The sequence below is a fragment of the Telmatherina bonti genome (assembly GCF_933228915.1).
Source record: "Telmatherina bonti genome assembly, chromosome: 17".
Taxonomy (NCBI): domain Eukaryota; kingdom Metazoa; phylum Chordata; class Actinopteri; order Atheriniformes; family Telmatherinidae; genus Telmatherina; species Telmatherina bonti.
In genome coordinates this window covers 13,108,291-13,131,547 of record NC_136615.1, presented here as the reverse complement: position 1 = coordinate 13,131,547, position 23,257 = coordinate 13,108,291, and the positions used below count along the sequence as shown (strand labels likewise).

Here is a 23,257-nt window from a genome sequence, read left to right as displayed (position 1 = left end):
GCCATGGCGTCACGGGCACGCCGTGCAGCGTAGAGCAATGTCCTTTACCAGATCTCTTCACCAACATGTTTTGTGATGCCTGAGTGAATTTGGGCCATGTGGTGTCTACCAAGCCAGAGTTATGGGTGTGTGAGCAAAAAACAACACTTTTGACCTCCAGGGGGCGTGGCTATTTCATAATCAAAATATTGACATATAGAACTCTGTAGGAGGGGACTGCCATCATATCTAGCAAATTTGGTGCAGAAATGTTGCTTTATGTGGGAGTTATATCCGTTAAATTTTTCCTGGCGAGACATCAAACTTTGAGGCCCCGCCCCTCGTAAACTAAGTCTCCTATTAGAAGAAATAACACAACATTTAATCACACATGCCTCCTGAACATCCTGAGCAATTTGTGGCTCAGTGGGATAAAAGCTCTAGGACGAGTTCGTTAAAATGCGAGGTGCTAAAACGCCAAAATATTGACTTTGACCTAAAATGGCCGCCTTCCTGTCGACATTTCACCATGACATTAAGAGGATTTTTTGTTCGCCCTTGCATGTAGATCATGTGTATGAATTTTCATAAAGATTAACGACATGCAGTGGCGGGGCACCTAAAATAGGTGGCGCTCTCATTCAGTTTCGCTCAAACATTCTGGAGCACCTCAAAATATCAAATTTTTCGCATTCCCTTGGGGGGGTACGCAAAATTTGGTGAGTTTTTGAGCATGTTCAGGCCTCCAAAAAAGCAATTCATTTATTAGGAGAATAATAATAATAATAATAATAATAATAATAATAATAATAAACGCTGCAATTACAATAGGCCTTCGCACCGCCAAGGTGCTCGGGCCTAATAATAATAATAATAATAATAATAAACATTGCAATTACAATAGGCCTTCGCACTGCCAAGGTGCTCGGGCCTAATAATAATAATAATAATAAACGCTGCAATTACAATAGGCCTTCGCACCGCCAAGGTGCTCGGGCCTAATAAGTTTTTAACATTTTCTCCACACCTATCACAAATTTAAATAGTTTTAATTGGTTGAGCCTCAAGCATGAGAGGTTTACAGCTGTCTGAAATCAACGTAATAATTTTTTGGGGGAGAGGTTCAGTCAAATTATTAAAATAGAAAATCCTGTTTTGTGGTACATCCCAAATAACTGTACAAGCAGACTTCATGGACTGTCAAATGTTAAGATTTAGGCAGCCTTTTGTCTAAACCACACTTCCAAAAACAAAGGGGAACTTCCCATTGAATTGAAATTGTTCAAGTCCAGTCCTTATGTGAAATGCCTGTTTCAATCTCCAGGAAATGCTGAAGTAGCAATAACCGCTTTCTTATTAAAATATTCAAGACTATACTTATGTATACTTTGTTCAGACAAATTTACTGCAACATGATCTCCAAGATGTCCTTTGAGGAAACCCCTTCATCCCAGAAACTTTATCATTCATGAGTGATGTACATAAGTCTGAACATGTTTCCAGGTGCAGATGCAGGATGAAGTAAAGCAGCCTTTTTTTCTTTTTAAATGTCCCTTTAAGAAGAATACATTACATCATGATGAGGAAGGTGCTAACAGGCCATGAAGGAGTTCCATCTGTCTCCTTTTGTCTTTGGCGCGGTTGATGGTCATCTTAAATAAGCGGCAGTATAACTCCATGGCAACTGGGGTGTCGTCATTCCCCGGTATGGGGTATGTCACCAGGCTGGGGTTGCAGTTCGAGTCCACCACACCCACCGTGGGAATGTTCATCTTGGCCGCATCCCTGATCCCCACGTGCTGCTGAAACACGTTGTTGAGAGTTGAAAGGAAGATGATGAGGTCAGGTAGGCGGACTCCAGGGCCGTACTGGATGTTCGCGTTGGTGAGGAGGCCGCCCTGCCAGTAGCGAGTATGTGCATACTCCCCACAATCTTTAGCGGTGCTCTCAATAAGGTGGCTGAACTGACGGCGGCGACTGACAAAGAGTATGACGCCTCTGCGGTACGCTATGTGGGCCGCGAAGTTCAGTGCCAGCTGAAGATGCTCCATGGTCTGGTCGAGATCAATTATATCTTGGTCCAAACGGCAGCCATAGAGATAAGGCTCCATCAGCCTGGAAAGGGAATTATTGTTAATACAGAAAAAGAATTCCAAAATCATCATAAATAACAACATAACAGAAGAGCCCTTAAATTAAGTTGCATGTTCTAGTTCTAGGTTTAATTACAGTCAATCTACAATCACAAGTTTAGTGTTCACACACCCTTTTTATCCTCTGACTTTATGTATTTAACTTGCTTAGATACAAATGACACTGACAAAGCTGAAAATGCATTAAAACAACTGCTATCAGACATGTTTTGCTTCCCAAAATTAAATACTTAGGACACACTGTAAGTACTATAATTACAAGTCAGAGCAGAGCTGATATACGTAACTGCTATGGAACCAAAAGTAGCTGTATTTGCTTGTGTAATGTAACTTATCTTACAGCTCATCTCATGTGCATAGAAAGCCCCATTCCCAAAAGCACCATCCAACGTTAGGAATATTTTTCATGTTATCCTTCATTGTCATCAGCTAATAGTCACAATGACTCAATGACTCCATCACTATGGATATAAGGAGAAGATGGGCCAAAAGCTAGCAAAGAAAGACCCATCTTACAACTTTAAGCCTGGCCTGAAAGCCAATCCCTTGAACCTCGAACTTCAACCACAACATCCAGTTGTCAGGCAGATTTTATTTATACTGTACTGGCCAAATGTGAGTCATTTCCACTTCTCTAGTTTCAACAACTTCCCACAGGTTGAGTTGTATGTATTAACCTCAAAGCTCCAATCTGATCACAGCTAGAAAATAACATTTATATTTATATAGACAGGAACATTTGAAGCCTGTTCCTCTTTCCATTGATCAGACAGTAATAGCATGTGAGCTCTGTGTGCAAGTGGACATTCTGTTACTTCTCTGTAACAAACGGCAACAGCTTGTGTGCACAAACATAGACACACATTTATATATCTATAAATACAGATGAAATAATTTAATCCAAGAGCTACTTTTCCATGGTCTCTAAATTTCTCTGCACAAAGTTGATTCTACTATTTTTATATGTGGTGACAGAACAAGTGTTTATTTTATTTTTTTTACTGTCCTGGAGACAGTGGCTACAAGCAAACTAAAATCAAACAAACAAAAAACTGCTCAATGTAAAACCATATTATGGATGTGAAGAGCAGCAGCTTCTTTATAGCAATTAACGCTTGCAAGTCATAGTAGTTGTTTAGTGACCAGAAACACAAAGAAAAAATAGCATTTCTAAAACTCATAAACCACTACAGTCTTGTCTGTTGCACTGTATTCTGTAAACGGAATAAAGCATATCAATAATCTATCCTGCAGAGCAATTTAGGTTTTGCTTAATTCATGTAACAGGTAAGTTAAAACAGCTGTTTGGGTATAGCATGTGTACAATTTGTCTGTGAAAATCAGCTTGTAGTATGACCAAGGACAAGAAATCTGAAACAAGAGCTTGGAGATCAAAGCATAAAAGACAACATTTCCCAATAACACCCAGTAGAGAGGAAAACCAAAGCAAAATGAAAGAATATTATTGCTTTAGTTCCTTTATGAAATATTGGTTTGTTTAAGCCATCGATAGCAAACCATTTTAATAAATTGTTTAATAGGTCTTGCAGAATATTACAAGGGAATAAACCAAATATTATGTAATTTATAAGCATGGGGGTGGATCGTGGTGGGGGGAAAAATGCCATTTTAACAAATGTGGCATCTGAAAAGCAACAATAACCAATGTAATATCGCTAAAGACCCAAGGATAATTATTCAAACCAACCTGTGTCTGCAGCCTTTTTTGTGACCAAGATGCACTCTGGCGTCAAATAAGTCCTCCAAAGAGAACAGCTCCGACACACGGAAATAATCCGGCTTCTCAAGAGATAGCTTTAGGATTTTCTCTGTATGGAAATCAGAAACTTCACTAAAATGTTTGCACTGAGAAAAAAAAACAAACAAACAAACTTGCGTTTCTCTGCAATCTCCAACTCACCTGTAGCATCGTCGGTTTGGGGTTGATCTGATTTAATGGACGCTGCCGTAGCAAAACAATGTCCTCCACAATATTTAATGGTGACACTCCGTGAGTGTCGTAACCCTAGAAGACCTACAAATAACACAGAAACATTTCTTGCAAACATCGGATATAAAAACAGGGCTAGCCGGTGACCTAGCATTAGCTACATCATCTATGTGGCTAATATACTTTTCAGCCAGTAGTGACTTTCAGAAAGACATCTTTAATATGACAGATCTTTACCAAACTAAAATACCCTTCCAACTAAACCATGTTCACTTTAAGACAACAATATGTACAAAAATTACCTTTTACAAGAGCCCGAGATGCCATGCTTGTGTAAAACAGAAGGTCAGCAAAGTGCGCATGCGCGTTGCTAGCAATCGGTGCCGTAAAGTAAACAGTGTCGCAATAACGCCAATGTTTTCTACGTCACAACTTTATTGAAACACAACAAAATGACACATTCACAAGCATGTGTTCAACCATAATATATAAGTACACCATGTGTGTTTAAATGTATCATATAAATGATAAATTCAACGAAAATATAAGTTATGAAGTAGTCAACATCAAAGGTGGAATAACCTGGCAACACACTTGGGATTAAGAATAATAGACAAATGAAACTCATGACTGAACTTTTAACTTTCATCTAATTTACTGGTTTATAACTTCAGAGAATTTGTCATCATGAAAGGGAAAAAAATAAACACCTGTCATCATCTTGCAACTCTTAAACTTAGCAATGAAGGTAAAATAAATGAAAACTCAAGAACGTTTGTAATAATCTAGCAAACAAACTCAAAATTCAGGACATCAATAAAAAAAAAACCTTGAAAATTAATCTTTATGCCGTTATACTGTTCTAGTTGTGTGGCTCTTTTGTCCTGTGAAAGAGGAAAACGAAGGTATTATTAGATTTAGCTGTTTGCAGTTGGGACAAATCCACCTGGATGCAAACAAATACCTGTTCACTGGAAGAAACTGAAGCTTTCTTTTGATGCGTTGCATAGACCTGTTCTGCTCAAGAACAGTAACGAGAGACATATTCCCCTGCAAACATGGCCAAACAATGCATCACTTTCAGTTTTTGGATTTGGAGTAAACATCATTTTAAAAAAACCAAAAAAAAAAAACCAACTTCTCTGCACTTAGATAACTGTACCTTGTTGGCTTTTTTAACCAGGTATCTTCTGCTGAACATCTTGCTTCTCTCCTCTGTGGTAAGAGCGATGCATGGACTGAAGGTGATGCCAGGATCAATGGCTCTAGACAGAGACCTGGGGGTAAGGCAAAGCAGGATATTCATCATACTCTCCATGCTTGTAACTCATTCTAAAATCTACTTAATAGTAAATTAACCTGTAAAAAAAATCTTCAGGCACAGAAACGATATCAGCTTGCATTATCAATGAGGAGACCCACTGTTGCCCAGATTCCACTCTTTATTACACACATAAAAGACAGGAAAGATTTTTTTTTTTTTTTTTTTTATCTGAAAGCATAAGAGAACAAAAAAACACCTCTTACAAAATATTTACAAAACCCTGGCAATGCACAGCATGTTCAGTGATGATTTCTTTCATTGACAAAAATAAATAGTTTTGTTTCACATAGGGAATTCAAAAAAACCTTTAACATGACAGAAAAACCACACTAAGTATCACGTTCAGTAAGACAGAGAAAGGTCATTACGAGGTTTCTGTGGAATCTTGAACTTTTTTTTTGTTATAGAGGTTACAAGTCTGAGACGGCTACAGAGGCTTTCATCAATAACTGAGCTGAAAATGTCCACCTGTGAATTAAAAACATACCATGAGCATGACTGTTCCAATATCCACGTCTTACGATCATCTTAAACAGGTACAGTGTTTTAAACATGCTCAATGGCTTGTTCCATCGTGAATATTAAAGGTTAGAAAGATTTTGTTGCATGTGTGGGAAGAGAGTGAAGTAAAGACACATTCTTTGCAATGGTGCATCCAGTGCAGGTAGACCCTCATGTAGGACTGGAGTTTAAAGACAGCAACTGCCTAAAGAGCCAAACAACGTCTGATAATAGACACATTCCACATATACGGTATAGAGGATTAGTTTAAGCAAATATCAGTGACTAGAAGATGTCAGGTTTTTTTTTCAGTCATAATCTAAATGAATGTAACTTTATTTTTCATGTTTTGTTTTAAAATATTGATATCTCATAGAGCCTTAATAATATAAATGTATTTATTCCTACTTTTTTGGAATTTTTACCACCAACCATAACTATCAGTATTTTCTAATGTGCTGACTCTTTTTTTTTTTTTTAACTTGAGTGCAAAAAGGGTTTTTTCTAATTCAATTGCCAAAGATAGGAAAGAAAAGCTAAAGAAATGTGTTAATTATAAAGTCATTAAAACAATAAACTGATTGTTAAAAATGAACTAATCAGTCTGTTTGGGTCTAATAAGGTTATTATGTGCACAAGTAGTTTTTTTTTTTACCTTTTAAGTAACAAAGCTGTGAATTTTAATTTACTGCACACTTAATAAATGTTAGGATTGTTAATCTGTGATGGAAATCTAATAAAATTCCCTTTTTTAAGTAATTTCACATGAAAAAATTATATAAATGTCTTGTGTTTTGAACACATTTCAGGTAAATTAAGTTTCCCACTCCACTTAATTTTCCCTTGGCACAATAAAAAAGGAATCATCCAAAATTTGAGCACTTTAGCTCAAACTGAAGTCTTTATTTTGTCACGAGGTTAATTTTCTTTGAAACTCTTATAGAACAGAAAAAAAAGAAATAAACATTCCATTACATCAAGTTTTGTATTTTCTAGGTGGCAACCATTACTCTTGTATCAAAACTCCACTGTAATTTTGTAATCAAAGAATAAATGATATGGATTAACTTGAGCACAAAAAACAAATAAAAACAGATTTCATAATGGTGCCACTCCGTTACAATTCTGTACAACTGTAATAAGACATTTTATGAAAAAACTTTTTTTTGTTGTATTATATCAACAAATATTCCCTTGGATTCTGTACATAAATATGCTTGAGAAAGAAACAAACAAAAAAACTGATAATATTCTGATTCTGTGTAAGAGTAATGATCAAAGCAAATACTTACAATGTGGAAAAGCCCTGCTTGCTTTCTGGATCTTTCTTGCTGCCTGATTCACAATCTGACTCATCTATAAATTCTTCTTCCTTCCTGTCTTGATGCATTTCTTTATCACCTATCTTCATGCTCTCGCCTTCACTTGTCTCAGTTAGCAAGGCCACTCTCTCCTTTCCCTCGCTTCCTTCCCTGGTTTGAACCTGGACATGGTTGGTCCTATTGGATTCAAGTTCAACAAACACACTCTTGTCCTTGGGCATATGCACCATGCTGGCTCTCGCCTCCTCTAAGGAGAACTGGGATCTGTGGGCAGGCATAAGGCTCTGTGTAAAGGACATCCTTGAGTGCTGCCTGGCAGCTGAAAAAAATTTCAAAACAGGGGGTCTGACCGTGGTATTTACAGCTGTCTCTGGAGAGCAGGAAAACGGTGATCTGTTGGTCCTAGAGGAGAACCAAGCGCTGGCTGGAGTCTGGGATTTGAAACCCTTATTTGGATGTGGCAGAGTTGTTGGTGGATCCTCTCTGATCTCTGATGAGGTGATCTGAAACGGAGTCCGACTGGAAGTCTTCTTATCAGAAATGGGGAGCCCCAGACTCTGGCGCCACTTGATTGACTCTGCGCGAGAATGAGCAATGTTAGCACTTAAAACTGGTCGATCTCTCTCCCTCTGAAGGGTGGTATCCCAGACATCATCTCTCCCAATATTAAGCCTCCTTTGCTCATTCCGAGCTGCCCCTGCCCCGTCTGCTGGCTCCAGAAGACTGGGGCTGCGGGACTGGACTGAGGACACACATGATTGTGCACTGTTAGGACAGCTGTCTGATGGTCTCTGTGGAGTTTTATCTTCAACTGGGCCACCAGGAGATCCAGAGAGAGGACTGGTTCTTTTTCTAGGAATCTCAGCCAGCTGAGTTTCCTGTTTAATGTCTGCATCTGGAAGCATGACAGTTCCATTTCTGGGCACATCTCCATCTTTAATTGTTTCTGCAGTGGAAACTTTGGCCTTTTCAGCCAAAAATCTTCTGATCTCCTGCTCAATGCTATCGTCACTGTCAACCGAGCTGCTGTCATCCTTCATCAGAGGAAGAGCTTCAGTGTGATGCAGCAGTTGGCCGTCACCATTGTCGGCTCCTTTAAGAGTTTCCATTTCACCTTTTTGCATATGATGTTCATTATTTTTATCAGTTTGTTTTTGTTGCAAAGCACTCTTTCTACTCAACCCATCCTTGTCTTTAACATCACCCTTATTCTTGTGGACTTTTTTCAAAGCGCTACATTTGGAAGTAAGCTCTGGTTTGAACTTTTTGATGAGTGAAGGGCCTCCTAACAGTGGTTCTTCATCTTTGATCCACTTCCTGGATTTCTGTTTTAAGTCTCTGATCTTTTTCTTTGACTTCTTTTTTGTTTTGAGCAGGTCTTTTATAGCAGTGTCAAGATCCTCATCACTGTCAAGTGAGCTGCTTTTGTCTCCACTTTGGTCTGTCTTGTGTAATGCAGTGATTGGGTACGTTTGATTTCTCTGGGTAAATGTCAAGGGGTTTGATTCCTTTGTAGGTTCAAGTAAAGGCACCTGGGCTGTTTCTTTACCTTTGTCATCTGCTCCCGACATGTTGGAGACACTAAAACTATTCTCTCTGTGTTTTCTTCTCTGTGTTAAAGACAATCTGTGTTGTTTCTTTTGGATTTCAGCTTCTTTTACTTTTACTCTTTCTGATTCATTTATGTCACAGGGATCTTTAGAGCTGTGTGGCTGTTTGTGCATTTGGGCTTTTTGCTCAAGAAATTTCCTGATTTCTTGCTCAATGCCATCCTCACTGTCAATGGAGCTGTCATTGCTTTCTTCATATGGGCAGTTGTCAGGAATAGAGTGCAAAGAAGAAGCAGTGGGGGCACAAGTGCTGAGGCCAATATCGGGATGGAAGGTGCCAGGCATAACAGTTTTGGAAATGTCCAGTATTGCTTCAGCACACATCAGTTCTGCAGTTGTATTGACCTTGGAAGAGGCGGCGGTTGGTTGCTCATTTAAGCTTTTATCCTTCAAAGAAAGTAACCCATTCCCTTTTTCTTTTGGGTCATCTGAAGATGTCTTAGGTGTTAAAACAGACGGATGATGTTGAAAAGATCTCATATGTTTCTCTATTCCGCCCTTTTTAATTTTTAGCTTGTGTTTCTTCGTTTTTTCCGTGCTCGTACTTCCTGCATCGTGCACAAACGGCTTGCTGAAGGGTTTTTGCTTCTGCAGGAGTGGTTTCAGAACAGTCTTCTCCTTCAGCTGCTCAATCTGGTAGGAACGAATAGCTTCTTCGATCCCATCATCGCTTGTGGAGTCAGAATCATCCTGGAATGCATGTGGATTGAACGTTTCCCTTTTGTTTTGCTGCTCCTTCTTTTCTAACTGGTATCTCTGGATGGCCTCCTCGATGCCGTCGTCGCTACTGGAATCATTTGAGTCTTCCTCCACCTTAATAGTGACTGGGCGATTACTGAAGAGGCTGACTGATTTAAAGGGGCTCTTTGTCGGCTCTTTAGAACCGACTAAACTTTTCATCGAACTTTGACTCAAATCAAAGTTTTCATCTAGGGACGCCTTGTTTTTTATGTACTTTTTTAGAGGTATGGTAGCTGTTACTACTGGGGCCTCAGCTTTGACATTTCTTAGGAGCTGACTGCTTGAAATAAATGATGTCTGGCTCTCGGAGTTTTGCTTGGGAACCTCAAGAATAGAAGGATTTTTTCTTGGAATTTTGGATGAGTGAAGGAAAGTGGAGCTGGGTTCAGCCTTGCGCTTGTGGTCGTCCTTTTCTTTCAGGTACTCCAGTATTGCTTCCTCGATCCCTCTGTCCACAGAATCGTCACTGTCCGAGTCACTGCTGTCATGGATGTTTGTGGAAGAAACATGAGACTGTGGCTTTTCAGTGGGACTTTTTGTTTTGCATTTAGCTCCCACATATGAACCCATTACAGCCTTGCAGACCTGGGTATGGCCTTCTTGTCCCGATAGCACGTTTCCCTCAATCTCGTCGCCCATCTCGAGTGAGGACTGGGTGCTTCTGAGACTCTCTATGATCATCTGGACTTTGTCTGAGATAGGTGTGCCTCTGGTAGTCAACTCTGTGTCAGAGTCATTGAAGCAAACTGGAAGGCTAAAGCCTCCAGGTGGGCCACATCTTCGCCATTCTGTTTGCGTCGCTGCAACAGGAGGTACATTCATCAAGTACATTCTAGTGCATAAGTATGGAGGGTTCCTCGGGCATTGGGGTGCAGCTGCCTTCCACGACAATCACATTTTTCTAATCTGAAAGGAAGACAGAAACAGAGAAATTGTGACAGGTCAGTCAACCTGTAAAAATGATTTCATACCCATTGTAATGAATCAAACTCCTTTAGAAGAAAATATTCAGATCAAAGTGGTCAATGAATCTCATTATATAACTAGAATGCTGACATTTGACTTTGGCATATTAAATATGGAAAAGGATGTCTAAATTAATTTATTTTCTTAAAAAGGACGCTTTCTTGAACTATCACTTTCTTTCAGGGAGCTCTGATGGATGCCTTCATACTGTCAAATCCACAGGTGTCAAACTCTTGTCCTCGAGGGACAGTACCCTGCAAGTTTTTGGTTGAAACCATGCTCCAACACACTTGACTGAAATGTATAAATGGGCTGACAAGCCCCATTTGGTTTGAATCAGGTATGTTGGAGCAGAGACAACAAAAACCTGATATCTACGGCCCTTGAAGACTTAAACTGGACACCAATGTTGAGGATGTTTCTTTATCATATATCTTGTTCGTTTTTTAAAAGGTCTCATTATTTGTTGTTTTTTTCTTTATAGTTTGCTTTCTATCGAACGTGTCCGCCAACACTTCAAATATGACTTTCATTGCAAGTATGGATACTCCTGTTTTTGCATTTTGATTTAAACTGTTTATTAATCCTAGTCCCGATTGTGTGATATACCACATGGGTCATCTTGCGACCATGCTCCAAAAGTTTAGTTTGGAAACCATTAGAAACAGAAAATAAGTAGGACAAAGTGGTTTTTGGTGGATTATGTTAACAGTTGTGATAAAGCACTCATATGCCCAAAATCAGCTTCTCTCGCAGACATCGGGCCAAATTCAGATTTATAAAAGCACCTGCAAAAAAATTTGTTTTCAGACACCCAATTTAAAAAAAAAAAAAGACACTAAATGTGAAACTTGAAGAATATCAGAAACGTCAAAAGTAAGGAGGATAAAGTGGTTTTTGGTGGATTCAGTTCACCACTGTTACAAAGCACCTACATGACTAAAATTAGCTTCTCTCACTATGATAAAGTCAAACTCCTTTTTATATGGCATGACTAATTTTACAGCATATGCACTGATGTGTTAACATGTTAAGAGGAGATGTTTTCCTATAGTGCTTCAAATCCATTTCACACCCCATTTGCAGCCAATTAATTAAATGCTCTAGCACAAAAATAAAAATATTCAGTCACTTGTGGAACAGACAGGACTGAAAAAACAGCATCCAGTCGTTTTTACTGGCCCGTTCCAAACAACTGGACGGTGATATGTCCATTAAACTCAATTGCCATTTATGCCTCCTGGCTTAATCCCACGGGTTCTGTGCTTTGGGGGCTTGGATTCAAGGAAAGTCTTAAAAGGTTTGGACTTGTGAAAAGTGGACTTTTAAAATGTAGTTTGTTAAAACCGTTTTTCCAGGACCTCCTACCTTGCCTTTAATTTCACATGTATCTCTTTGGATTAACGCCTTGATTTTGACAGCCCAAATAAAAGGTCCCTTATTTGATTAATGCAGGCTGTTTTTTTTTTTGTTTTTTTTACAGAATATCTGACAACACTCTTAAATTATCATGAGACCTATAATTTAGGGGATGCTGGTTACACTTTCAGGTATTTGTGCTGCATTACTTAACCAAGAATGGTTGAAGTGGATTGTAATATTGATGCAGGAAGAATTTTGTTGCAAGTTCAACAAAGTTCAACATCAGTATGTGTTGAGGCATACTTTTTTTTCCACAGAGAGAGAAAGACTGCATTATATTACAGCTATTATAAATAGTCCTCCAGGTTTGGCAGGTTCTACAGCCAAACTGGTGCAACATGGCTTAAAAGAAAAGGAAAGAACCACTTATTCAGAACTGTCCCTGCCCAGATTAGCCTGAAGGCGGAGTAAACATGTGCAGCACTTCTATAGCTGCTTTGTTAGCATCATATTTATAAACAACGAATAAGCTTTTAATCACATGTTTAATACAATAATAATTTAACCCTTCAAAGGGGAAAGGCTTAATTAAAAGAAAGAGTTGGACAAGTGTGGTCCTATTTATTTATTTATTTAATGGTAATAAATGATTGTGTTTATGCAGTTTTGTTACTTTGGGCACCTGCAGTGTCATTAAGGTTTAATATTATGCAGGATGTATTCAAAATCTACTACATGTTGTTTGCACTGTGCTCATGTGCTGCTGTGCAATGAAATAGAGAACAAACAGTGAAGTTTTTTTGTAAGCTGGAACTCATTTTCAATCCCTGGTGGAAAGTATACATTCTAATGGATAAAACTATAAATCTTTCATTCATTTTGCTGTCATTTAAAGCTTTGCGTTCTCCAGTTCATGCGCTCGTTTCTAAACTATTCACACTTAGAGAAAAAGGCAAGCTGCGTGATATCATTAGTGTGTTGAAGAGATGTGTTTTGTGTTTAAACGGGGTGATGTGAAGCAGTAATGACACTGACGTCTTGCCTGCTGCCGACAGTAGTCCGAACTCTCTCAGTTTGGAGGATTTGAGAGAAATTCAGATGGGGAGCAAAGCAATAACTTGACTGAAACAGAGACGCAGAAGACCCTATTTAAAATCATCGTAAACATCTGCATCACTCTGTTACAAGTTTCCCATCAAAGAAAGACCACTACTTGGATCATATTTGGGATTTAAGTTGTTTTAGATGCCCCTATTTGGAGGATTTCTTAAATAGCTTACCTTTCAGAATTCCTAATGGCTCACATAATACTGTTTATTGCTTCTGGCAACTCTACTTAAGAAAAATAAATAAACAGATAAATAAATCTTTAAAACCAGATCATGTTATCTTTCAAGTTGTGGAGGTGCTAATTTCATTCTTCCTATTAGAGGCTTAAATGACAACCCTGATGACAGCCACAGTCAGGGCAAATGTAACCTGGTCTGCATGCCAAAATTTACCGATATCACATTTGACATACTTAATTCTATTTCCAAAGTATTTCATGACCAACATCTATGACATGCAGATACAATTTGGTGAAAAGGAGAAAAAGATGTTTCAATTGGAACCACAAATGTGCAAGAATTGTCCAATCATTCACATAAAATTAATAAAAAAAATAGAGACCAAATCCCCCTCCAGATTAATCTTGTGATCATGTTGGGAAGTCAAACCCCAAGGTTAGAAATCACTTGACAAACTATAAACTCAAAGTTGTTCCATTATTTGGTACACAGATAAATAGCATTAGTATACAATAAAATATATCAATTATATGAGACTTTAAAGAAAAAAAAATATGAACAGGTTTCTGATACAAAATACCCTGTTATGTGGGATTTTAATTAATGCTCATTACAGTATCAGAGCTTCTACCAAGGTTAAGAATGAGTTTTTTTTTTTTTTTTTTTTTTTTTAAAACAAAATTTCAAAAGGATTTGACTAAAACAATACATTTATGTTTGTCGTGGTACCTCACAAAATAAAGAATGAGACTGTGGTACTTTAACACTTGTTTACCAGAGGTTAAAATTGAGCACTGCGTCTTCAGTGACTAGCATGATGTCCCCGGACAGACGAGTCGCTGTGGCAGCCTCAGCTAGCCAGCCTGCCCCGACTTTAAATCCACCTTTCAGGCTTCGTATGCAGCCTGCAGGCGGAATACGCAGCACGTTTAGCTTGTCTGACATCCTGAAACAACAAGCCTAACTCTTTACCGCCATTATTTATGATTATAACCTGCTGAAACCAGTAGAGAGTGCAAATGTCGACATGAAACAATTGGTCACCAAAGACGCCCCGCTGGAAAATAGCGAAAGGCACATCCACTGAGCTAAAAACGTCACACCGTAGTATGTCAACTTTGTCTGGTACATTGACAAGAAAGTTTCTCCACACATACAAAGATTATGAGACAGCTTATCTATATTACCGAAGCAAACTGGTTGTTGCGTGTAATTTCTGTCTCACACGCTTCCCTGACTGCCACAGAGCAACCCCGGTCGCACTGTAACCCTCTAGCGGCGCGGACCGCACCACTGCCCGGCGTGCATCGATAGGAGACTCCGCAGAGCAACCATGTTTCCTCGTACCGGCCGTGGTTGTCAAAACCCAAGGTGCTCGGTCGAAAACGACACTAGCTGTATCTATTTGCTGCCAACGCTTTTTTTCTTCAATCGAATAAGCTGGATTTTCAGAAGAGACGACTCAGGTGTCGAGAAACAGTAAAGGGATAACCGGGGCGAGTCGGTGACTTGAAAGACAGAGGCGGGCCTCCCAGCTGCTGCAGCCCCGGCATTTTCTCCGGCAAAGAAAGGCTTTGTATAGAGCCACGGCGTACACTCCTAGTCTCGGTGATTTCCACACAAATTCAACCACAAAACAGACGTTTTACAAGTTTGACTCACCTGGATATGACAAAAACAGCCTCTACAATAGGCGTGTGGACTTTGCAGCGTTGATTAAAGCTGTGTGGAAGATATTTCGGTGTCCGTCACCAAGCTCACACAGCCTGAAGCTCTCGCCGTCGAGTCCCCCTCCTCCGCTCCAACTGCCGGGCGGATGAGCTTCCTTAAACCCAGAGTCCAACCAAGCATGGACCCATGCAAATATGGCATTGACGTATTCACCCGGAAAACAACAACGCGCACATTTGATAGCTTAACTTTACAAGAAACAGCGATATGTGTAAATTACAAACTGTTTAATTTATGTTTTTAGAAGATTAAACCGTAAGAGTGTATAAAATAGCCATTAACCCGTTGAGACCCAGGCAACCTTTGACCATACTCGTGTTGCTTGCATCGTACAGTAAAAAACTCACACCATGTTTTCCACGGAGTAGCAGAGAATTTTTTTTTTTTTTTAAATCAGCAACTTTATTTGACATTTTTATCTCCTGAGACAACTCCCAATGTATGCTCAACACTGATATTTGCTATGCACAATGAAGTATGCTTTAATTTTTAGTTTGATATCTGCTACATATTTTACTGTTATTATAATATGAAACACTGAAATTAAGCCTCATCAAGTTGACATGAACTGGACAGTTTATTCCCACATGTGCAACAATACAAAACGTTTTTAATTAGAATAAATGTGGTTGGGAGTGTGATGTGACTATATTAATTAAACTTTAGATTAATTTATGGAGTCAGGAGAATTACTTTTTATTTATTTATTTATTTTTCCTTTTTGACTCATTTATCTGTTTTTCCACTCACAGCAAGAAAGAACCTTTGTTGAGACCTTTCTATGTTTTTTATATGTTTTCCTGCCCCCGAGGGCTGCAGTCCTGCAAGCGTTAAGAATTTCCCTGCTACAATTCACCTAACACACATCAGACTTAATTAGCAGACTTGTGCAGAACTTTATATCAAACTCTACCCAAGTCTGCTAATTACCAGTTGATTTGAGTCAGGTGTGTTGCAGCAGGGAAACTCACAACATCTGCAGGCCTGCAGCCCTTGAGGACCAGAGTTGGCAACACCTGTCCCAGATCACGCGGTTACTCGGGCATCTTAGGTTAATTGATTAGTTCTGCGAGTGAGCGAGTGCAGATAACTGTTTCATTTATCTGTGTTAGGCCCCTGTGATGGATTGGCAACCCATCCAGGGTGTGTCCCACCTCTCAACTGAGAACAGTGAGTTTAGACTCTGCTTTGATCTGGATGTTTGTTAAAAATATATGGATGGATCCAGAATTAAAATATGATTTTGGATGGTGTTTTATGAAAAGTATCCAAATACAAATGTAAAAAAAGCTCATTTTTAGCAATGAGCAACAGATTAGCTCTTGAACAAATGACACTATGCAAGATAATTTCCAGTTCCATTGGATATTACATTAGGTTGGTATCTGCTTTGAGTATATCTGAAGGTGTTTGCATTTCTAATGTCACAGCAGTTAAATTTCCTGCAACATGATTTGTTAACTGTTCACAGAATTGGAAATGAACTTGCATTATGTTGAAAGTTTTCATTTCAGCCAGCCACTGACCCACATCCAAGCTGCTTTTGTAATGCTGAGAAGGGCACAACAAAAAGAGCCTGTGTGCAGAGAAATGCTACACTTGGAGGAATAAAGGTTAATGCAATTTTGTAGAAAAAAATGTTAAACAAAGCATATGTCTGTACTTCTCTCTTACGCCTCTCTTAGGCTGTTTAAACCTCTCACCTGTGTGTGTAAACCAGTTTTTGATTACTTTTTGTGACAAATCCTTAGTAGAGCATCTGAAGACTGAAATGGTCATAATTGATTTATCAAACCTTACACCATCAAATTTAACTAGTTTTTAAAAGTAAGAAAATTTTCATTTGGAGACTCCGTTTTCTTTGTGTTAGAGCTCTTATCAGAAAGGAGATTATGGGCTTGACTACAGATGGGTAGTGTTGCAGGTTGTTAGTATTGGGCATTATCCCTTTTTAACAACAATAAAGAGAGTCAAAATTGGATTACATTTACCAAAACAAAGATATCAAACTATAAAAGAGGGTAAAGCCCACACAGAGATAAGGTTTTCACAGAGGTCTCCTTAACATTTTCAAAAAGAACAACTAGTAATTGACTGAAATAATCAATTAAGTTCTTGCATAATCCATCCATCTGGCAACATCCATCATGCAGACAGTTTTTGGGGGCTGAAGCCTGTCTTGCGAGGTAACATGGGTTGTGCACAGAAACAGCATGTTAATCTTCCTTTAAAGGATGCGCAATACTGAGGCTTGTAAAACTTTTTGCACCGTTAGCAGTGCTGCTTCTGCGCACCATAATTTCACCCTGGAGACTTTCAGAGGTCACAGAGCAAAGCATCTAACTCAGACTATATCACCTTTAGTTGCTTGTCCATAATGTAAATATACATCACTGCTTTGCAAACTTGCTGTTCAACAAGAGTATATCTCCATTTTATTTAAGTATTATTTTTTAAACATTCATTGAGTCAGCTTGATCTAATACTGGGATGCCCAGCTCTAGTCCTCAAGGGGCCACAGTCCTATGGTTTTTCCATGCATTCCTGCTCCAACACACCTGATTCAAAGAATTAATCATTGTGCAGAACTTCACAGGCTGTTGGATGCATTTAAAGGAAGCCATGTGTGTTGAAACAGGAATACATAAAAAACCTGCAGGACAGCGACCTTTGAGGACCAGCTTTGGACACCCTTGATCGAATATAATGTACAGTGAAGCTCATTTCAATAGATTATTAGCAACACATAACAGAAAGCGTCTTTATTACACATCGGATGATAATAATTGCTTAGTGTGAATCCAAATCATTGATGATGTTGAACTAATAAACATTATTAAATGCATGTCAAAGCAGATCATTTAAGGCAACAATACTACGTAAGAAAACACATTCACTCCTGTGGCTTATAGGGTAGTCAGATTCACACAGTGTTTAAAAATGTATTGATGTCAAAGCAATCAATGTAAACATATATATTCTTGACTGCATGAACAAAACTGCTGGACTTTAGACAGTGGAGGAGCATAAGCAGAGTTGAGAAGTGGGAGAGACTTTCAGTGAGTTTCCCCAGGCATCAGGAAGAGGTGGAGATGAAGAGGAGGAAGAGTGCATGAAAGTAAAACCAGATGTGAGACTAAATGACTTGGAAAAGTAGCCAGCTGTAATTGTGACAACAGGATGAAGAATTAGGGGAGTCTGACAGCGTGGGAAAACAGAGAGGGACAGAATGGAGCGGGATGAAAAGCCAAGGCTCCAGGGAATGACAAAAGACGTGATTTCTTTATTGGACTTGAAACAGTTCCTCACTGGGAGTGACTAAAAGATCAGAGTACAACCTCTTGATTATTTGTATGCTGTCACACAGCTCCCAGGAGGTCTTTTTCACACACCGACTGACTCATGCAATGCTCGGGTAATAAAACATAATAAAACATTAATCATAAAGCTGTCTCAGTTTACCTTTATCTGAATAAAATTTTCACAGTTTATGAACTTTTATCTCATGTCCCTACTTTTCTAACAAATGGTTAAACATTTTTTTTCTTAAAAGTGATTATTTTAATACAAGTTAATCTTTCTTCCATCAAAAATTCTAAAAGCAAATTAAACAGATTTGCCACAACATGTGGTAAAAAGTACAACCTGCATTTGCAAACTTTGTGTACACATCAAACAGAAACAGCTGACGTGTGACTGTACCATATTCAAGCATTATTTCACTTACAGGTTCATTGAAAGCATTTTGCAGACATTTAGGTTAGAAGTAGGACTGGGACACAGCTGGGAATAGTTTGGATATTCATTCATTCCCAGCACCTTCCTTTCATCTCCTCCCACAGCAAACCGTGCAACATCAACATCACAACACACGGAACATGAAATTCTATCTGGGATAACTTAAAAAGGGGCCTTTGAAAGATGCAGCTGGCAGATGCACCTGAACATTTATGAGGTATTTTAAAGGCAAAAAGATCTAACTGGGAGACGCATGTGCTTATGTTTATTCAGTCAGGCACTGACTGACCTTTTGACAGTTTAAAGGTTGACAAGGAGCCATTTTACTGTGACTACCTTATTCCAAAAAAGAAAATACAGTCTGGATCTCTGTGTTCAGAGAAAATAAGGTATCATTACCAGAATTCACTTTCTGTGTGGCATTCACCACCAGAATGATGTATTTTGAGTTGCTCCAGTGGTAAACAATCAGCTCTGCAGCATCAGTTTTGGAGTGCTGCAAAGCCTGGAACCATAAGCAGCATAGTGGCACGTACGTTTCTAACCTTGAAATGCACATTGCCTGGTCTGTTTGGTGGTTTCATTTGCATGCAAATGGGGAGCTGGTAGTCTAGTTATTGGTACTTTATGATAATTGGGTCAGATGTGGCACTTAGAATAGATATGAGAGGGCCACGCAAGAAGTCCTCCAGATCCACTCATTTGATAGAAAAAAAACAAAACAAAAAAAAAAAAAAAAAAAAATGCATGATGGGAATGCAAAGCAGTCTCTGTCTTTCTGTTGTTATCTTTCTCTTTTGTTCTTTCTTCTAAATTCCTCCAATTACTGTGGATGTGCAGGCAGCACAAAGGTTGCTTCAGCGACAAAGTAAAAAAAAAAAAAGAAGGAAAAGGATCAGCACCATGGACAGCAATGCTGCTTGCGCCAGCTGAGAGGGGCGACATGGAAGCATTTGGCATAACACTAGCAGTTAAATGCAGCTTGTACCAGAAAAAACACAGCACCAAACAGTCATGTCAAATATATTCCAGAAACATCACACATCTTTCCCTGACACTGCTGCAAATCTTTCTTTGTTCATACAAATTCTAATTTGTCTTAAGTCTCTTTTTACTGCTTCAAAGCAGAGGTTTAGTACAACCTACCTGACCTCAGATGGTACAGGCATCCCTGTTTCAGTTCAATGATTAAAAAATACTACCAATAATTTAATTTTAATTACTTATTGATTTATTTAGCAATGTAAAATCAGTAATTTATGGTCGTCTTCCAGAGGGATGGCCTCCTGCACCCTTCTGTATTAGTGAATCTGAAGAAGCCTCTCTCAGAACACACTGTTATTTCTACATGGTGTTATGTAGGTGGTGCAAAGTATGGTTAACTATGTTCACAAACTTGTGCAGCATTTTTCTATGCAGTCATCTCCAGGGACTCTGTAGTTATCCCAAAGCCAGCCCTCTTGTTCACTTTGTTTTACTATTTAAGTCTCCAGCTCTGATGCTGCTCCAAACAACAGATGGCTGCAAAGATTGCACTTTCCACAACAAACCTATAGAAAATGTGCAGCATTTTAGTGTAGACACAGAGACCAACATGTGCATACTTATACAAAATATAGGCTTCATGAGCACATTTGACATGTGCTGAGGACGCAAGGCTTTCTTCTGATGACTATTTTATGAAAGTAATTTCAGTGCTATTGTTAGAACATTGTTATAATGTGCGTCACAAATCCAGAGTTTAATCTTTTTGGAGATCAAACAAAGGATTTGAGCTGCATTTTCTTGAAATCCATTAAGCAGTGTTCTTGAATATTTTTTTTTTACTCACTCAGACCTGAATTTGACCCCCACTTTCCTTTTGACAACCATTTCTTATGGACGTTTCCAAGTGAGGAAAAAGCTATGTGAAGTGGTTTAGCTAAGTAATGCTGCTTTGTGGGTATCTGTTTTAATTGTTGGAGTGGGAGGCAGCTGATTAGAGGACGTTAGGACTGCTGATTGCTGAAATCAAAAGGTGAGTAGTCAGTTTTAATCAGACTGTATGAAAAAAGTTCATAAGAAGGCGTGTATAACCTTGTTTAATTAAGAATTCAAACCTCCATATTCTCCATATTTTCCTATTTTGATTTAAAGTTGTATAAACAAAATGAAAACATTGATCTTACTTAAAAGTATGAAAAATAGTGTGTTGTCTTTACACCTTTAGTCAATAAGCGAACAGATATTCAGACATATGTATGCTGCTGTGTTACTTTTACTGTTTTGCTCTGAAACATGAGTAGCATGTGAAGGTAATTCCAGGTGATCAGTGCTGACAGAATACAAAGGCTAGATTAAAGAAAAAGATGATGGAGCCAAGGAAATCCTACTTTCTTGCTGAGGCAGGTGAAATGTTATGCTGACTGGGGTTATTCCTTCTACTGTTTCATAGTTAGCCCAGCTTTTCTTTTGGTACTCGGAGTGATGGGTCATGTGTTGAATATGTATCAATAGATGGACAGATTAACAGTGTAGTGCGGCTAAAGGCAGGCTTCTTCTGCTTTAAAAATGTTCAAGCCCGATAATAAAAAACAGGCACATCATGCATTTATCCTAATTGGGCATTTCTCAGCAGGAATCCTTCATGCTTTTTGAAGCTATTGTGTTTCTATCTAAAATCTGGTTATTCTAATAAACTGAACTGATGTCAGTCGTTGGGTGTCTGATGTTTTGATTCAATTAATATCCAAGTCCCATCCACAATGTAACCATATTTATTTTTGTTATCTGTGTGTGCTCATTAATGACAAACCCAAAGGGTGTATCTAAAAGCCAGGATGGATCACTTGAAGATCCTAATTTGTTGGAAGCTGACGAGAATAAACAGACAAGTTAATTTATGCAGATAAAGAGCATGTTTTGAAAGTGAAGTAAATTAATTGTTTGTGAATAATGAATTCTTTGATAAACTTGTCATTAGAAGAAATTAAAAACGTTTAAAGTGATGAAACAAAACTGTCATACTCTTTTCATAAATTGCTTGAATTAACTGATATTTTTACTCTTGATCATATCAGTGGTTCCATTTAAAAAATATGTTATTTGTAAAAACAAACAAACAAAAAAGCAGGGAAACTTTTTTCATTCTATGTCTCATTATAAAAAAATAAATAAATAAAGGGAAAAGGTTAGCAGGGTGGTTGAGCTAGACTGCAGCTCTGTCAGATCCATACAAAAACATTAAGGGAGCCAGAGGACAGCTCATGGCCAAAAGTACTGAAAGCCTCAGGCAAAGTCACAAACAAGTGCTGTTTGCTGGGTACTGGTTATTACAAACACTGCAGTAGCTGTACAGACATAGACAGAATCAAAAGTTCCTTATGACAGTTATCCACAAGATGCTTCTAGTTTGTCTGCTTTGTTTTCTGACAGTAATTCATCTCCAGCTGCACCGAGGCCCTACTTCATATTTAACACACATAATAACCATCCGATGCTTGACTGCAGTGCTTGAAGACGTTTTTCTATCATGTGGCACCAGATGGCAGTGTGGATCTGTGAGAAAACACACAAGTACACTTCATCTGCGAATTGTGCTTGTTTCATATGGGATAACATAAAGATAAAAAAAATTATGGACATAGACAGAAATAGAAGAGAATTTTTGAACGCATAACTTGGTTTCATTTGCAAATCATATGATGCCCACTGAGGCATTGCATCACACTGAGGGTGCTGACTGGACACATGGAAGTCCTTTAGTATTTTGTTGTGACCTGCAGAAAACAACAGGAGGCTACACATGATAAAAATATTATGTTTTAAAAGATATATAAATAATGCAATCTACCGTCAATATCTCAGTCAATAATGTTCAATTATATAGGCTGTTATAAACATTTTATCTTCACATTTCCAACATACATGTCCTGCTGGAGACATGTAATAATAATCTGTCTTGTGTTCCAGCTACAGGGGGCAGCAGAGACTCAGTGCGAACCCTCTGATTAGCTTTTTCTGTGCTGTGTTTGTAGTATTCAGTTGAGTGAAAGACAGACCTTTAACAACCTTAATTACACCACAGAGTTCAGTCTGAATATGTTTGCTCTCGTTCTGTAACATCTCTTCGGAGGAGCTTGACAGCTTAATATGATGGTTGATGTTAAAATTATCCAGACGTACAGCTTGAAATGCCACATGGCAGGGCTGTTTTGTTTTTCTTAATTTGCCTGTCAAATACCAACAGCCTTTTTGTGACCAACTGAATGCAATCAGAGGTGGTGGTTTGAGGAAAAAACCAGCTGACTCCTGTGTGCATTAAGCTATTACATGTTAACAAGTCCTGCATATGTCTGCTCTTTCTTTTTATTTCTTCTTTTAATAGTTCAGTTGGAGGTAATACAATTAATGATATTAAGGACAACACACAGTATAATAATGAGGATGCACTAAAACAAACGGAAGAATGGGGACTTGTAGATATCAGGCAGAAGTTTGACAATAAGCTGTAAAAGGCTTGAAGATGGAGTTCAGAAAGAAAGCCAAGACCCTAGCTGTGCTCCTACTCCCACGCAGCACACATGTATGCACATATGCAGCTCCACCCAC

At 38.6% G+C, this 23,257-nt stretch overlaps 2 protein-coding genes across 2 annotated transcripts; both read right to left on the bottom strand.

Annotated features, from left to right (window-relative positions):
• Nucleotides 1–841: 841 nt before the first annotated feature.
• On the bottom strand, nucleotides 842–4,422 carry mrps2 (mitochondrial ribosomal protein S2). Its single transcript, XM_079256953.1, has 4 exons — nucleotides 4,386–4,422; nucleotides 4,054–4,167; nucleotides 3,841–3,961; nucleotides 842–2,094 (listed from the first exon to the last, which is right to left on the bottom strand). Exons 1-4 carry the CDS (start codon nucleotides 4,408–4,410, stop codon nucleotides 1,554–1,556), a joined length of 801 nt encoding a protein of 266 aa, XP_079113079.1. The 5' UTR covers nucleotides 4,411–4,422; the 3' UTR covers nucleotides 842–1,553.
• A 1,166-nt stretch (nucleotides 4,423–5,588) lies between these two features.
• Nucleotides 5,589–14,995, bottom strand: ppp1r26 (protein phosphatase 1, regulatory subunit 26). The gene is made up of 2 exons (XM_079256938.1): nucleotides 14,861–14,995; nucleotides 5,589–10,487 (listed from the first exon to the last, which is right to left on the bottom strand). Exon 2 carries the CDS (start codon nucleotides 10,410–10,412, stop codon nucleotides 7,197–7,199), a length of 3,216 nt encoding a protein of 1,071 aa, XP_079113064.1. The 5' UTR covers nucleotides 10,413–10,487; nucleotides 14,861–14,995; the 3' UTR covers nucleotides 5,589–7,196.
• Between the last annotated feature and the right edge of the window lie 8,262 nt (nucleotides 14,996–23,257).